General features: G+C 41.1%; 1 protein-coding gene across 1 annotated transcript in view; it reads left to right on the top strand.

Annotated features, from left to right (window-relative positions):
- Positions 1–18511, top strand: part of PKHD1 (PKHD1 ciliary IPT domain containing fibrocystin/polyductin) — a 269755-nt gene that overhangs the window by 162229 nt on the left and 89015 nt on the right. Inside the window, exons 49-51 of the mRNA XM_086744158.1 lie at positions 6377–6442; positions 8131–8250; positions 15930–16067. Of these exons, the coding sequence (XP_086600284.1) occupies positions 6377–6442; positions 8131–8250; positions 15930–16067 (324 nt within the window). The remainder of the gene's footprint in view (positions 1–6376; positions 6443–8130; positions 8251–15929; positions 16068–18511) is intronic.

Genomic DNA, 18511 nt, shown 5'->3' on the forward strand with positions numbered 1-18511 from the left:
ATTCAAAGGCAAAATAATCACGGCATTCTTCTGCCAGTGGACAGGCCCAAAAGGCATCCTTTAAATCAGCCACACTATACCAGGAATTATGGGGTCCTAGCTTGCTTAGCAGTGTGTATGGATTTGCTACTACAGGGAACCGGGTGATAGTTCTTTTGTTTATTTCCCTTAAATCATGTACGAGCCGATACTTCCCATTTGGTTTCTTTACAGGCAGAATGGGAGTGTTAAAGGGTGACATACAAGGCTCTAAGATTCCTTGTGCTAACAATCGATCAATTTCTGGTTTTAATCCTTTCCGTCCGTCTAGGGATATGGGATATTGCCTTACCCTCACAGGTATGTGGGGTTCGGAAATTTGGATTTTAATCGGTGGGATTTCCAGTCTACTAATTGTGTCCGGAGAGTACCAGACATCGGGGTTAATTTGTTTTTGATCATCCACGGTCAAAGGATAAGCAGACACCGTTAGCTCTTGATTTTTCACTTTAATTTCTAATTGCAATTCAACAATTAAATCTCGTCCTAACAGATTAAATTCTGCTTCAGGGACGAGCAAGAGTTCACCCATTCCAAATTTATTTTCAGTTTCGAATACCACATTTTTGATTTTGCTTACTTTAAAGGGTTCTCCTTTTGCTCCAATTACTTGTACTTTTTCAGGGGAAACTTTACATCCCTCAGGTATTTGCCTAATAGTCGATTTCTCAGCCCCAGTGTCTACTAAAAAGGTGAACTCTTGTTTGTGGGGACCTATTTTTAATTTTATCAAGGGCTCATGATGACTCCGGTCCCCTAAGATATAGAGCCCCTGACTCTCCTATTCCGTTTTCAATACTTCCTCATCCCTGATCCTTTCTCTGCAATTCTTCTTTATATGTCCTTTTTTTCCACAGTAAAAACAAAATCTCTGTTCCTTCTTTACTACTACGTTCCCTTGTTTCGTTCCAGCAGATCTGTGTTCACCAGTCCGCCCTTTGCGATCCTCTCTGACCGCTGCTACCATCATTTTTACTTGTCGCTTGCTGCTCTCTTCTTCCCGCCTTACATAGGCTTTCTGAGCTTCCCTCAATAATTCATCCAACCCTCTATTCTGCCAGTCTTCTAACTTTTCAATCTTCTTTCTGATATCTTCCCATGATTTTGCCACAAACTGAGTTTTGAGGAGCGCTTGCCCTAAAGGGTCGTCGGGATTTACCCCAGAGTACAGCTGAAGGGCTTTCCTCAGTCGTTCCAGCCACTCAGTAGGGCTTTCATCTTTCTTTTGCATTTCATTAAATGCTTTATTGATATTTTGGCCACGGGGTACTGCTTCTCTAATTCCCTGAATTACTATAGTTCTCAGGTCCTGCATATGGGTTCTATGCACCGGATCCTGATTATCCCAACTAGGTCTTTGAAGTGGCCATTTAATATCTGCTTGGGGTCCCTGGGCATGTTGAGCATCCCACAGTCTCATTCCTGCTCGTCTAATCATATCTTTTTCCTCGGTAGTAAATAATTGACCAAGGATAGATTGCATCTCATCCCAAGTATAAAGGTTTGGTCCCAAAAATTGATCTAATCTTTCTGCCACTCCGAGTGGGTCCTCAATTAAGTTTCCCATCTCGGTTCTTTTAAAATCTCGTAGGTCAGCTGAGTTTAGGGGTACGGAAATATATCCGATCACAGGTTGAGGTCCCCCCATGGGTATTTCCCTTAGGGGGTACATCTGAGCTGCCCCTTTTTGACTTCTAGTTACGCGTCTAGGAAGAGGGGGAGACCCTTGTTCCGACTCTGGTGGGGGAGTGGGCGCTCTGGGGACCTCTGCAGGAGTAGGAGCAGGAATGTAAGGAGGGGGGGTTAGAAGGGTTTCGTCTAACGCTTCCTTCTTTTTCTTTTGTTTAGTTTTTATTTCATTCAGCTGGTAAAGTCTAGCTCCCGGTCTTTCTAGCCACACTTCCGCATATTGATTCTCCTCCGGGTTAAGGGGTTTTTTATTATTAACCCAGAGGTTTAATTGCTGTCTTACCCAATCTTCTTCTGACCCGTAGACTGGCCAGAAGACATTTTTAGAAATCTTCTTCCCTCCCCATATCTTAGTACAATATTCTATCATTTTCTGCTTATCTTTCCCTAGGGTTCCAGGGAAATATCTCCAATTGTCTAAGATATATGCCAGAGGGGTATTCTTAGGTACAGTGGGTACCCTTCCCATGGGAGTCGAAGGCTTGCTGCCCTTCGCCCCCATCTTCTGGAATATCCACAAACATACACTCACTCACTCCCCTTGTTCCTGGCCCAGTCCCTCGCGGGAGATGGGAAACGCAGTACTTAAGAGTCCGCACTCGCTTGGTTCAGTATATCGAACCTCTCACTCGTTATATTCCAGGAAACCCAATCCCGCCCGAACGGCAAACCCGCGAACAAATTCGCAATATACTTACGCGTCCTGCGTCTTCGTCCGGACTCCCGTGCACAGAATTTTATGGGATTTTACCGGTCCTTTTTTGCTCAATATCCTAGAATTTAGGTTCGTCGGTAAGGTTGGAGTAAGCTGTTGGTCGTGGGGCCGCGAAATGTCGCGGGGCGCCTCCCCGGAGGACCAAAGCCCACCGTTCCTTATCCGAGTCACGGCACCAGAAATTGTTATAAATTGGGACCACAACGGATCATAATCCAATTAAAAATTTTATTAATTATAGCAAGTAGAATATGAGCAAAAACAGCGCTGGACGGCAGGGGAGTCTGCGCTCCGCCAACTGCCGTGCTGAGCAGTTCAAACAGCCCCTTTTTATACATCTTTACTTCCGTGTTCATGAGGTAGTGGAGGCATGCTTCAGTTGTTGTTAGGGGGTCGTTTTCTGCCTCCTGGTGTTTGTTGAGGCCGAAGTAAGAAGTCTTCCCTATATGGGGTTGTTTGCCCTGTTTCTGTCGGTTCCGGGATACCTGGTGGTTATCTTATCTTGTGACTCTGATTCGATTCCCCGACGGGGAGCCGTCTGGTGGTTATCTTATCTTGCACAAGCGGTATCCGGTGGCTGTTTTTAGTTTGCATAGGTGATTTTTGCTGTTTGACCTTTACATTGGGCTTAACATAAATCTTAATAAACAATACCCTAGTCCATGGTTTCTCACAGTTTCTAATATTAAAATACAGAAAATAAATAAACAAAAATATTTTCTGCAGCCTTATTGCTCAGGGGTAAAGGAGAATCCTAGGTGAAAGACCTAAAGAATGGAGTTAATTTGTTTGAGAGGCCTGGTTGTACAGGCATGAGTCTTTTCTTCCAGATAGATAAAACTCAACGTACCAGTGGTTTCAGAAGGTCTGTTGACCAGATGCGGGCTGCTCAGCAGCCTCTGTGACATGAAATGTCAGTTTTTAGGAAAGAGATGCCCTTTGTAATAGACAGAAAAGGAGAAAATCAACCATCTCCTGATGGATGAGCTCCTGTCCTTCTGGCACGACAGCAAAGAGACCAGAGAATGTAGCAGTTACAGAAACAAGATGATGAAATGCCTCTATAATCCTAACAGGGATGGTTTTTCGACTATGTCATCTCTGCAGTCTCTGCAAATATTAATCTACTGTAAGCAAGAATCAGTGTCCATTAGGCCAAATATTTTATTTTATTTATTTTTTTTTACGTCTCTTCTCACTGCAGTGTCCCTGGGCTATCACATTTCTGAGCACCTCCTGTAACGGTCCCTGGTATGACAAAATGTCCTATCCCAGGTTCTCCAGTTCCTAGAGGTGTGTCTCACCGTGTTGTTGATTGTGCTGTCTGAAAGTTTTGATTTCCCTGTGATATATGTTAGCCCAATTGATGCTAAATAGCATGGAGTTGCTTGTTATTTGTAAGTCAGGCTATTGGAGGCATTTATCCTAGTTTCAGCCCTTCCTAATATCCACAGGCAAAATTCCCCATCACTGCAAAGCTGATAAAAAATTAAGTTGCTCCTCCTTCATGTTCACTCAAGGAGCCCTGAACCAGAAGAAACTTACCAGGAGTATCGTCAAGAAGGCCTATATTTATGACAAACATCCAGGAAGAGCCGTAATAAGACAGAAAATTGATGAGCCTTATAAAGGTTTTATACAACTAAACCCTGGAGCCTTATAACTACATTCTGCAAAGAGTCACCTTAATTTAATGTTTACTAATGACGTCCTTCGTCTGTATTGCCTCTCTCTCTTCCTGTCCTGTACAGAAACAATCATAACATACTCGACAGCAAAACAAAACAACCAGAAGGACTATGTCACCGTAGTCTTGATTATTCCCAAGGCCTGTATCTCTCCTGTTTTGATAAGTTTTATAGGAGTATTTGTGGGAAATGGCCACAAAATACTGCTGATTCACAGCCATTACACTCTGCACGCCATCGACATAAATAATTCTGCAAGTTGCAGGGCTGTGGAGAATTCAGCCTCTCATTTCTGCACTCATGTGGAGGGTATAAATGGCTTATAATAGTTGGGATTGTCATGCTCTGTGGCTGGATAACACTTCAAATATGAGAAACTTTTATCCCTGCCCTGACTCAGGACGCGGCTGTACTGAGTTAAGTCTTAAATGTTCCTTTCTTCATTGTGTAAGGGGACAGAACCCATTTATGAGGTAGATATAGCATATTGATCAAGTTTTATGCCTCCTCAGGATTTAATCAGAACAGCTTTTCTCTAAACAATAAAAAACCCCTTAGTTAGATGATTGTACTGTAGTGCCTTAAAAATTAAGTAAAAGTAGCCCAAAAATCTGACAAAACATATTTATTAAAAAAAAAAAAAGAGGATTGTGTCAGGGCTTGGTTCTCTCGCTTTTTCTAAGACTGATCTAACACTGTGGACTCCTGATTTGTCCTGCTGTAAGTGAGAAGAGAAGGAAAGCCACCATGGCCATAGAAGTTCCCACAGAAGAGTATTGTCTAAAAGCCACATGAACTCTGTGTCAAAGATCTTAAATGAACATCTTCATGTCATTGTTTCTCCTCAAAGGTTCACCTTGTGGCCACCCAAAGACACGGTGCTGCTCAGTTTGAACTCTGTGTGATGATTTGGGGCAGATTGGCTTGACTGAGACATGGATCAGATCACAGCTACCGTTGGGAGAGAAGGTGTCACTGAAGAACAGGGCCGAGGCACCTGATTACTAATTAATCAGATATGAGAAAAACCTCATGGAATCATTTTCTATTTAATTATGGAAGCCTCATTTGGCATAGGAGCATATGCTGCTAACTCAATCGAGTGCTTTCAACTGACATCAAATAGTAATTATCAGAAAGAATCAAGTTTTTTGATTATTCATACTAATTTATTGAACACTTAAAATTAATGAACCTCAGTTATTTTAAATGTGCTCAGTTGCACTGGGAGAAAAGGAGGGAGGTAGGAAAGGATCGTTCTCACAATTTAAAAGTACAGAGACTTGTTTAAAGATAAAAAGAGTAAATTACAATATGGCATGAAATCCCATGGGTGGGTTGATACATGTAGGAAAGTTCTTGACGTCTTCTGGAATGGAGGAAAGTTCTGACAATGGATTCATTTACAGAAGTCTTCTTCTATAAAAAAGTCTTCTGATGACATTTTAGGGTCACCATAAAGGGTTGTGCGGTGGACAGGAGATTTGATTTATTTCTGTCAGAGTGTTTCTATTTTAACCTACGACTGTTCCAGTCTGGTGACTGAAAGGAAGTGCCTTGATATGCCACTGGAGATGAAGAGGAGGTAGCCTTTTCCTTGGATCTGAAGCAGTTTTCTCCTGCTCCTCTTAGTTTGATTTGCGTTATCCTGGCCCTTCTCCTGCTGACAATATCCCGGCACAAAGGTTACAACTGTGATAATTGCTTCTGACCTCTTCTCACAGTAGAGAACACAGGGTCCCTGTCTCCAGTCTATAAAGTCTGACTAATTAAAGCATCTCCTTCAGATACCAGATTTGGGGAAAAAAGAAAAGAAAAATCAAAACCAAACTACAAAAGAAAAGCTGTAATTCGCTGTTTGAGCCAGTTAATACATTATGCATTCAATGGTGTAATATAGCTTGTCTGAGTGGAACTGCTGTGGATTTATAGTGGGATAAATGAGATTCATGTTCCAGCCTAGAGTTTCTGACTGTTGAATGTTTTCTTTTAGCTGTTTCTAATGAGTTGTCTTGAGACCCTCTGTATCTGCAAATTAAAATGTGTTTGTTTAATCCTTTCTCAACTACAAAAAAAAAAAGACAAAAATGCTTAGAAAACATGTATAGTTGTTCTTAATTTTTTTTTAAATATAAAATGTTATCAGAAAATCACATGTAGCAATTGATTTGCAATGATTCTGTTGTTGTTGTTGTTGTTAATTTGTAAGACCTTGCTGTAAATCCCTACAATTCTCTCTGTTCAGTCGCAGGAGCTGACTTAATTCAGGTCACGTTGAAAGAGAAGGAAAGAGTGACTTTACCTACCCCAGGTGCGTGGCAGTCTGTGTCTGAAAGGCTTGGTCTGGGAGCCACACCATTTCCTTTTTATTACTTTTTTTTCTATTACTTTTTTGGCTATTTTTCGCTGCAATATTTTGTACATCTATCAACCCAACAGAGGTACTTGGCATTCATTTAAGCATTTCATTGAGCCATATCTACCATTGCTCATGATAAATGTGTGATTCTACAGCATAAAAGACTATAAACTTTTGTTAAGAAATACCATAGCAGATCAGAAAGGTCATGGAGGATGTAAGACTACAGTGTATTTTAGTGTTCCATAGTGATCTTAGTGTAATAGTCTGACATTATGGAACAGTTACATGTCAAGTCAGACAGAAAAATACACCAGAGACAATGGAGATCTCCAAAGTTTGGTCTTAGTTACATAGCTGCCTTGTTGTATATTAACAATAATCATTTACGTGCCTGTAGAGTTTAGAGACATTTTTGCAGAGTGTTTTCCCCTGAACGAAAAATTAATGGAAAGACAGACCCAGCCTTAAGGAGCTCTCCTTGGGTTTAATTTCTCTGTGTTTCCTTGTGCTGGCAACAGAGGGTTTTTCTACTCCACGATGTCACTGAGCGGGGTCTAACCCCTCACACTTAGGCATGAGTTTGCCCCCGTGTTTTCAATAACTGACAAAAGTCTCCTCAGGAAAAAATTCCAGGATTTATTTTACAGTGGTAGAACAGAGGTAGGTGCTCGTAGAGGCCTCCAGAGGGAGGCCCTGCCTGCATTAGTTTAGGGCTTACTCAACTTAGTGCACAGGATTTTCCCCCTGAAGGCTTTCCTTTCTCTCTTTATGGCAGAACCAACTTAGGTAATTAATTTATGAAGACTGGCTCATTAGCTGTCTAAAATACAAGTGCAAGTTAAACATCTACATTTTGTGAAATATCCCCAATATTTTCCTCAGGCTCAGAAGTTTCCTTTTGGATTGAGCTGAAAAATACATCTTTGGGGAAGGAGCAGGAGTTGCCACCTACCTCATTCAAGTTGGTTTTGCAAGGCAGGTCTTCATTATCCCTTACAATAGGAAGACTCCTCCTTTTTTGAGAGAGCCAGCTTCTGAGAGTTGATCACTCGTTTTTAAAATCTTTCATACTTTGGGAAAGTATGGAAATACCCGTACCCTGGGAATTCAGCCTGCTTTCTAGAGCACTGGGGGAGAAATAATGCATGAGAAGAGTTGGCACTTTCTGGTAGGCTTAGTTACCATTTTGATCATCTGCCATCACAGGTGATTGGCTTTTATTTTCATTTGTTCATCTTAATTTTGTGTTCAAAGTGCTCAGATCTTTGGATGGCATAAATAAAAATAATGAAGCAGTTGCTTGTGAAGCATATTCACAAGGCATAGCATAAGCTAAGTATGACAAACCTCAAGATTTTCTTTGGTTTTGATGGGTCCCAAAGAATTTGAATCTGTTTTTTTTTTTTTTCAGTTATCTCCCTACCCTTTAACTCCGAAAACATGGTCTTGGGAGATCTTTTTTTTTTTCCCACCAGAGAGCTTCCTTTAAGCATGGTAGATAACAAAGAACAGTTAGTGTTTCTTCATCAGTGACAAAAGGAGGATGTTAATGCCACAGATGCTTGACTATCAAAGAAACGGTAATTCTCCCAGCTACTGAAAATGATAATTCTGTCTTTCTATGTCCTGTTTTGTAGTTCCTTCTGGTGATGTCTTGAAATGGTCGCACCCAGAGACATGGAAAGATGTGGAAAAAGGCTGGGGTGGATCCAACTGCAGCATCCCAGGCCCTGGGGAGGACGTCATCATCTTACCTAGTAAGGAAGGAAGGAAAGATGTATAATTTCTGTGGGGATGCTGGGGTCTATCTACATTAGGATATGTATTTGTGTTGCAACATTGTCTCTTTGTCACTAGTGTCCATTCTAGTGTGTGCAGGACACCAAATTTGTTCCTCATCACATTGAAATCTCAGCTACAGTACAAAAGGGTGATTTTTTTTTAAGAGAATAACAATTCTTTTCCATTTACAGGTACACACAAACACGCACACATACTCATACTCCTACTCAAGCTTAAGTATATGCAGTGACTTTATTTCATGAGCAGAGGATTTGCAAGACCCAGAATCACAGCTTACAAAGAGCTCATCTTTTGACCCGCCTCTCTGTTTTTTGTGCAGGGAGCGTATTTTACATTTCCACAATCGTTCTACCTTCCATTCTATTTTCCTGTTGCAATTCCCAATGATAATCTCTCAAGCCATTTGCTGTGGATGCCTCCTAGGCATTTTAGCCTATGCCCGTATTTCAACCTCAGACTTGAGTTACGTTTAAATTCCAGCTCAGCTTACAACCTAATTGCATGAACAACCTTCCCAATTCTAGCAACTTGCAATGAAATCTAGAGGAAAAAGCTTGTGATAGCCATTTTACATAACAGCTGACCCTGATCTGATTAGGAAGTTGGACCAGATGAGGTCCTTAGGTTCTTTCCAGATAATTATTGTATGATGCTATGAATACTGTGTGGTATGTATCTGGCATACTTTGGGACTCGGTGCAGGCTCCTCCACATATGTTTGAAACCAGGTAAGTCTCTCTACCTACCACAGCTGCACTTCTGGATATGAGGATAACACTGCTCCATGTCTTTTACTCTTCCACTTGGTTTTGGCTTACGAAGTCTTTGTGGAAGAAAGTTTTTTTTTGCTTTGTGTTGGCATTTGAGTGTAGAGCCTCGGTCATGGCTCCAAGGGCTTCTCTATATAACTTCAAGTTAAATTAACAATTAGGTTCAACTTGCAATGGGTATTTAGTTTATCTTCAGTTTTCTGAAAATGTTAAAAAAAAAATCCATGTTGTTTGAAATAATAGTTTTCTTCAGTTTTTGGAGGAAACTTAAACTGAACTGAAGAGTAGATAATTTCTGTTTCGTAATTAGATACCTATTTCCTATCAAACAAGCACAATGTGGGTTTCTTTTAGTTCTATCATCTCATTAGCTGTAGTACGTAAATGTGGTTAAGTGTTTGTAAGTTCAGATGCCAGAGAAGGCACAGAAATGTCCCTCCAGGGGTTTGTTGATCTGTAGGTCCTGTGTCCTATGAAACAATAAGCACATATATTTATGCATCTTAACCTGTTCCTCATCATTAATGTTAGTAAAGCTGGAAGAGTTAGTGAGCTGACTAAATGTGGGTATCTAGTGTGAACTGAGTTGCTCTTTAGGATTCACTGATGGTATTGTTTAGAGCTCCAGGGCTCAAGCTGCTTGCTTCTATGAAGATACCTGGTGTTGTTTGAAGCATTCTATGAGCATCCTGCCTGACCAGGTGAAACCCTAGATGGTCACAGGTATCCCCTATGTCATATTTGCCAGTCCTGTGTAGAGGTTTCAAATATCCAAGAGCATTTCAGATAGTACTAAATGCCTAAATGAATTTGCTATGATGGCAGCTTAGACACCTAGTTCACATAAGACAGCTCAGTTCAGGTGCCAAAAATTGAGATCTGAACCTCATTTCTCCAGAGCATGTTCAGGAGCACCTGAGATATGAGTCTAACTTGCAGTTAATGTATGTCCACTGAACCATGCTGTGAAGGTCTAGATCTATTTCCCTTTACATCATGAACAAGAATAACATCCATGTAAAGGTCTCACCAGTGGGGAGCTGTCCTAGAACAGGGAATTGACCGTGATCTCCAAAGTCCAAATGCAGCACCCAAAACACTGGCCTTGCCTTCCTCTTCCAACATTACTCCAGCTGTGCAGCTGGTACTTCATGTTGAACATGTGCTTGCTTGCCATTCAGAAACACAGAAAATGCCCGTTCTGTCCTGTGTTCCCTGGTTCCTACTCCACTCTCACCTCCGTTATTTCTGACCCCTTATGCAGGCATTAAACAGCAGGGCATTACCCATGCACTTTGCTCTATTTGGATCCTCTTGCCACGGTTGGATCTTGCCATTGCATATTTTGTCCTTCATAGCTCTTTGAGACCAAGGCCAGAGACAACACCAGATCATCTGTTTCAACTTCTTGTATATCACATTATAACCAGTTCACCTAAATCAGCCCACAATTGTCAAAAGACCAGATCATTTCAGCATTCACAATCACGTGTGAGATGCAGATATGAAGAGGCACAAGGGTGACACTGATAGCTATGGCATCTGCGTTCACAGTGAGTTAATTATGTAGAGTGTCATCGGATGGTCACAGGAGGTAAATCACAATTTACACAGAAGTATAAAATAAGTAAATAAAAGGATTTGGCTAAGGATTTGGAGTTCTGTTGTTTAGATTAGATTTAAGAGAGTGGATGCTGAGGTTGTGATGGTCCTTTGGTACGTTGCAAACTCACCTATGAATAAGATTCCTCTGTGCTTCCTGCAAAGGTAAGTGCAATCCTCTCGATAAAACAACTCATTTTAGCAGCCACATGGGGTATTGACCATGGCCTTTGTTACACACCACAAGACCCTTCATGACTAAGCTGTGCCTGAAGCATTGCGCGTTGCTGCCCACAGCCCAGCCCAACTGATCTAGTTCTAGGACTGGAAACAATACTGCTGCATCAGCATGCTGATATACCAGAACTAATTAACTCTCCTGAGAGGCAAAGCTCATTAGCTCAGGCCTGGCACTGTGCAGCATGACCGCACAGCCTTTGGGGTCAGAACTAACATCTCCTGAATTTAGAACAGGGTTGGTGTGGTCAGCTTAACTGGGAAATGTCTGCACTATGCTGCAGAGTGTGGTATAGGGATTCTCTCCCGCATACTGGTGCCTGCTGGTTGGTAGGCAGCAGGATAAAGATTGGACTGTTAGATACAATCTGTATTTTATCATGGATGAGAATGTTCTCTGCCTGTGAGGAATTGAGGGACCAGGACAATATAGGTTGCCCAAAACCAGAACACAAGTTGGTGATGAGACCCTGGGAGTCCCCAGTTCTGAATCACCATGTCCAGCTGCTTAGAGCAGGGTGCTCCACGGTGTACAGTAAAACTGTCTCTGCTCTTCAGTGGAGAAAGCTTTACTGACGAGCTAAACCACAACAAAATGCTTAACGGATTAAAACAAAAAAGCCAAATCATAAGTGAAAATGCACTACCTGCTAGGACCAGTGGAGAGCCATACTCTGTGACTGCCTTCTTCCTATTCATGATAAAAATCTTTTAGCTCCTGTCCCTACAGTCGATATATGTGTTTAGCTGGTAAACATAAACTATTCTCTCCAGTGCCTTTCTGGAATTATCCTTCAATTTTATCCCAAGAACAAGAACACAAATGTGAACACACACTGTCTACCACCAAATTTATTTTGAGAGAGAAGTGCTCTATTGCGTGCCTACCTTTTCTGATCATGCTCCCTCTTCTTTCTTTTGACTGTGCCTCTTCATTCTTGCTGGCTTGGAGGTGTTGAAACACTTATTGACAGCGGCAGTCAATAGAACGCGGGGTCTTAAATTGGAATCATAGTCATCATTGGTGTGACAAGGGCACTGGAAGTGTTGGTCGAATGAAGACACCTAAAATGTAGTTAGTCAAGATGAATTTTCAGTCCATTTATCATACCTTATTTTGCTGCCTCAAGTGTGTATCTGAGTTTCCAGTTGCAAGAAAGTCAACCCCTTGCTTGGATCCAAAATCTAAAATGAAATATACAATTTTAAAATTTATGTTTAATTGTGGCATTTTATGGATGTTTCCCATCCCATTTCCACTGGCTTGTGCATATCCTGCTAAACTCAGAATGTCTCCAGAAAGCTACAGAAAAGTGAGAATTCTGCAAACCACCCAAACTCTGTGCCACGGTACACACCAAAACAAGTTTTTGTGACTCACTCCTGGCAAGATGTAGCTGTCTCTCCCCTTCTGCTATCTTTTAATTACTTATAATTCTCTTCAGTCTTATAAAAACAAATAATAAATGTTTAGTCCTCATTTCTAGTGCGATGAAGTGCAGAAGATGACTTTGGTCCAAGCCTGACACTGTTGAAATCTCTGAATGAACATGGATTCTTCGAGTTTGCTGAAGAGTTAGGGCGCTGCCTAAACTTAGCTAATGAAGGCTTCAATTTACTTATTTAAAAATATAAACAAAATTACATCACTAGGGCTGCCTCATTGCCTGGAGTCAGGAAAGTTTTAAAAGTTAGAAAACACCTATATTATCAAAATGTTCGCATTAAAACCAGTGTCTTGGTCACTGCTTGACATGTAGAGGGTGCTTTTTGGACGGCTTGGAAATAGGGGTTCTGTACTAAGTTATTCAGGTTTTTTTTTCCCTATTTTGAAAGCACTGGTGAGACTTGAGGAGTTCATAAACTTCTTTGTACAAGGATGAGTTTCGCTTGCAACAGAGGTGAGTCCCTCATGTTAAAGTGACTTTTAGTGTTGGTGTGCTACAAGTTATCTCAGTGCCTGAGTCCCTAGTAAATATAAGTCTCTTCCAGCCCCAGCTGGAAATCTTTGTCTCAGGCTGCAATACCTTGTGCTTTTATCTCTGGAGGTTCATCTTTCAGAGCCACAGCCATCCCAGAAGGACCTCTCACACGCACCAGGCTTCAGCACTCACACCACCTTGAAAAACAAGCTGGTTGAGTTTAGTCATGCCAGTCTGGCGGCCAGCAGTGGCATTAGCTTCTCAAGCCCTTGGATTTTCAGGGCTTTGTTATGGTTTTCAGAGTGACACACTCCTGAGACAGTGCGCTCTGTGTGGAAAGAGAACGTGTTGTAATTCCAGGCAATGGAATGCTGTTTTGAAGGGTATTGATATGATATCATGTAGCCTCTGGCAATTTCTCTTTTCTTTTATTTTTTTTTTATTATTTTTTTTCCAGTGGTGGAATTCACTCTGTTATTCATTTTCTGATTTTGATTTTCTTTGAACTTTTTCTGTTTGAAGAGATGAATGCTGGAGTACTGTATCTCATATAATAGCTCTTCTGTTGTGCCTGATTTCCATTCAATGGCATGCTATGGTGTTTTATATAGTGATGCGGTTGATCAAAGGCATTTTGTGTCATTGCTGGAGTCATTAGCGACTTCTCAGTATTGTACATCTGAACGTTAAGACTGTGGCATACCTGTGAGCTTTTGTCTGAAGAAAGTATACATATAATGAAATGTAGCCTTGCTTTCAGGCTCAAACTATGGTTTGCTGAAAGTGATTGCTTGCCATTATGTGAATGTCTTCATAGGAGAAAAACAGCTCCAGTTTGTCTTTCTCTGAAGGTAAATCCCTTGAGATCAGTGACTTAAAGTTTATTATTTTAACTGCTTAGTCATCTCCCTCTACAACATAAATGAGTGTATTTGGTAAGGACCGTGTAAGGAAGTCTCCTTTGAATCTGTTTACTTTTCTCCTCAAGAGTGGAAGGAGTTTTTTGCCTCAAAGGAGTGTTCTGTTGTTTCTACAGAGCAACATTTCACACTCCGAGGATGTTACACCCCAAGCATCACACCCCGGAGTGTTGTTCTTTTAAACCGAGGAAACTATAGGTTTGCAGACATATCCTGGAATTGGCAAATTTCTCACTCCTGTGTTTCAAAGCTCACATACATGATGCTACTGTTACAGAGCAGTCAGCATTTCCTTTATAAAACCTTTTTTTAGAAGGATATGCGACTCAGCAAAAATATCTGTTCTAGACTGGAAGTTGACATATAAATGCTATGCCTAGGAACACTTCTTCTTTTCCTTGTGAAAATGTTTCAGTCTGTGTTTGATGAATATACTTATGGCCTTTGTCAGCTGCAGCTTTTTGCCACATTCTTGAGCTGTGATTTCACAAACTGGATTCCCCTTCCGTCTGAGAGATGTCATTTTGACAATATCTTCCCCCTTATTCTCATCTCTGTTTCGTATCCTCACATACTGTGCCTTCACTTCTCACCTCTGCAGGGCATAAGACTATACCTGTCCTGTAAAGAGATTATTGACAGGAATTCCTTCATGCCTGTAAAGATGTATGGAATACTAACAGTATGAGATTTAGGGGAAAAAAAAGCTTGCATTTGCTCTGTAGAGACTTACTACAGCTGAATGCTGTGAAAATTTTGCATGCACGAAAGATGCTTCAGCCCAAGGATGCAGGGAATTTCTTTTGAGATGAGGCATTCAGAGTAATCAAGGGTTGCTGCAGTAGTCGGTGTAGTCCCAGAGACCCAGAGATGCTGGGCTTTCAGGGTGTCCCTTGCTGATATCCAGAGAAAAAGAAGAAAAAAAATGGGAAAGGAAGAGGTGGGATGATTGAATTACAGAAATAGAGTAGGAACATGTATGCAGAAGAGCCCTAAATACATATTTTAGGGAAAGCACTTTCACTATGCTACCTACTGCGTGGTCGTTTGTGTCTTCATCCAAAGCAGATGCTAACGGCTATAGGCAGAAGCAAAAATGTGAAGTAGCTGATCCAGTTCCCAAGACTGGCTCTTCCTATGTATGTTCCACACCAAAACTGTTTCAGGTGGCCCATGCTCACTGCTGTCAAAATCCATTGGAAAATATGTGTGATCCTTAATCTCTCCTGTTTTATGTATATATGCCTTGTGTATGAAATTGATAAAAGTCACAGCAAATCTCTGGGTCGGATTTAGCAGCTGTCATTGTATTGAAGATTCTTATTTTCTGCGAGCTGCTTCAATGAAAGTCACAATTAGATCATCTAACTGAACCCTTTTTTTTAAAGAAATACCTTGCTATTCCTTCTTCCAGGGACATCCACTGACTCAGAGATTCACTATACCTGGTAACTGTTACTCGTGTCAACAATGAAAGGAGATGGAAACCACAATTTAAGGGCCCGAGCTGTTTTCCAGTACAATCAACTGAAAAGTTCCTAGTGATATCAAAAAGCATTAGATGGGGCCTGAGGGTGGAATTCACCTCTGTGTGGTGGGCTACCTCTAAACGGTACACCATTTATATCCTTCCTCATGTCCTGCTTGAAAAGCTTAAGTAGCATTTAGAAGATTCACAGGAGGTGGGTTGTGATGTGTGGCTTCAGCTTGTCACCCTGATCACTGCTGTTAATAGGGTAGGGACTTGCAGACTCTCTGTGCCATGCAGCACCTATTTGACGCCATTGGATTTTTTCACTTCCATCAATCTTGCTCTCTTCAATGCCATGAGGGAAAAATGCTGTCTGGACACAGCTTAACTTAGTCCTAGTTCATTGCATTGGATGATCAAGATTTGTATGTCTCTAACTTTCTGCCCTTCACATGCGTTCTTAAAGGTTCAAGTGACATTTTTAAACATGATTTTATTGTTCATTTATTGGATTACAGCTACACCGTGGACGCCCAACTGTAGATGAGTCTCTGGTTGAGGATGCTGCACAAACACACAAGCCCTAAGTTCTAAGCAAAAATAATCTAAATAAAGCAAAACTCAAGAAAAGCTAATGTTCTTCACCTCAATGCCATGCTTTTTGGCAAGTAGTGTTGATCATTCTAAACAACCCTCTGCTTTGTTTCTCAGACCGGACCATCCTGGTGGATACAGCTCTTCCCCCTCTGAGAGGTCTCTACATCCTGGGGACCCTTGAGTTCCCCAGCAACTCCAGCAATGTCCTGAGTGCAGCCTGTATCGCGGTGGTGGGGGGTACGCTGAAAGTGGGTAAGTGAGCAGCCTGTCTTCTGGATGCCTGGGGTTTATTTCTGCTCTTGATAGTCAGAGAAAGTGAGAAGGAAGAGTCTTTAGCGTTACTATAAATGTGTTGGCCATTCTAATGCCACATAACTATCTGGATATCTGCAATGTGGACACCCAAAATCCATGTTAAGCACAATGATTATCCACTGGAGCTCATTACCTGTTCATTTAATAGCAACGTATTAAAAATACTGCTATTGTCACCCTGCCGAAGCTAATAGCAATATTTTGGATTTCATTGTGGCTGAGATTTTATCTGATACATGTAAAAAAAAATCCTCCCTACTTCATGTGGAGTTGCTGTATGAGACAGTAATTCCTCAGGGCAGGATCTACCTTAGTGTTCAGGCAGTGCCTGGTGTCTGTGGGCATTAGTAAGACATTTTCTAGGTGGCATGGAAGTATTTAAAGCCACCATAAACAGAGTCATGGAAAATCCCCAGAGTGCCTGGAAATCCTGCTGTGGCATGAAACTGGCACAGCTGGATTCCACACGTTTGTTCCTCTCAACCATCTGTACAGATGAGCACCAGGACTTCAGGGAGGTACCACCTTGCCCCTACTTCTAGTGATTTCAGAGTCCCCCAATGTCACTGGGGCTGTTCCACATTATTTGCAGTGGACAGGATCAGTGTTTTTCCACACACAAGTAATTACTCACATAATTTCCTTTTAAATATCAAGGTTCCTAAAGCTAGGCATTGCATTTACTTACAGGAATCCTTAGGACGCTGGGATCACATTGTTTGATCACTGCTTGACCTTTCTCAAGATTGGTTTCATGAACTTTAAAAAGAGAATTTGTTTGTGTAATCACCTCATGAGGAAGTCTGCTCCGATATTTGTTTGTTGTTAATCCCAAGGGACTGTTTAGTTAATACAGTACTGGCCAAAAGAGTTATTTCACTGCCTTGTGTTTTGCGTTGGAAAAAGGAGTTTGAAAGCCTAATCTGGGAGGTTAATATATATATATATATATACTTAAAAAGAGTCTCAGTCATTTCTTACTTACACTCTTTTGTAGTTTAAATGTGGTTTCATATTGGTTTTAAGAAAAAGCATGTGTTCATTGCTAAAAACACTTATTAAAAAACATTGAGGCACTTCTTTGCTGCACAACCTCCCCTCCAGCACATCTGTGAGTAGTAATGATATTAAAAGCCGAACAGGTATTTGCAGCTGTTGAATCATAGTCCAGCGCCTTCCAAAGAGTTATCCTTGCTCTAGGTTCAACTGTGAGATGACAAGTGGGTAGAGACGCTGCAAGTTTCCAACGTCTTATACTGGATTCTATGCTTGCTTGTAAAACTGGGAGCCTGTGCTTTTTTTTTTTTTTTCCCTTCCGCTTTCTCTTCCCATGTGTTCGAGGCCTAAAGGTAACTTCTTGGAGCCCATCTGTCCAATCCTGGCTGTTCCATGCCTGAAGGAAGGTTTTGAAGCCCATCTGTCCAATTCTACCACACCCTAAAGAAATCCTGACACAAAATAGATAATGAGACAGTTTAGTAAACAGATTTAATAGATGTGGACATCAGAATTCAGCATTGCCTGAGTGGGATCTGAGGTTGACATCATGTGAGCCAAATCCCCAGGTCCTCCCTGTTGTGTAACTTCTCCATGCCCTGTTTTCAGCACAGTAATCTTTGATCACATGCCATTGCTTTTAATTCAGTGGCCTGATCAAAGACTTTCTGGCAGAACCTAGAGTATTTTGTTCACTTAAACTGTTAGAGGACAATGATAAGTTCTACAGACAAATCTTGGAATTTGGTGTCCTTCAGAGTGCTTGACCTCTTGTCTACAGGGAAAAAAAATAAAGTCAGAAGGTTAAAAAAGACTAAAAGTACATGAGAACTAAGTGATTATGAGAAATATATAACAAAGCAAAAAATAAAATCTGTGTAAGATTTGAATTTGTGAAACATGAACCAGAATCTAATTTATTTTATTAAAAAAATAATTTGCAGGGGAACTGAGATAAGAAAACATAGTAAGAATTAAAAGATCAGAATTCTTGGGACACCTTTGTTCCTGGAGAGTTTGTCATCACTTTCCTTTTCAATGTCTGATCACAATGCAGTGTCAATTATGACCAACAGAATCACTGGGAGATGTGAGATGACTAAAACTCTGTAAAGGGCCTCAGGAACTCTGTCAGAGCCCTTGAACAACCCAGAAGTAAAATGTGTGGTCTGTTCCCACAGTAATTTCTCCAGGTTTTCCTAGCCCTTCAGTGTTGTTGGGCCCAGAAAGACTTTCTGATTACTGCTTCTCTAATTGTCCTAGCTCCTAGATAAGGAGTGTCTCTCTTTCACTTACACTTTCAAACTCTCTTCTTTGATGGTGATATTTGCAATAGCATTTTGGAAATACCGTTTTTTTTTCTATCTCCTTCTGTTACCATGCTG

This window comes from Chlamydotis macqueenii, chromosome 3 (assembly GCF_036417535.1).
Source record: "Chlamydotis macqueenii isolate bChlMac1 chromosome 3, bChlMac1.mat, whole genome shotgun sequence".
Taxonomy (NCBI): Eukaryota; Metazoa; Chordata; class Aves; order Otidiformes; family Otididae; genus Chlamydotis; species Chlamydotis macqueenii.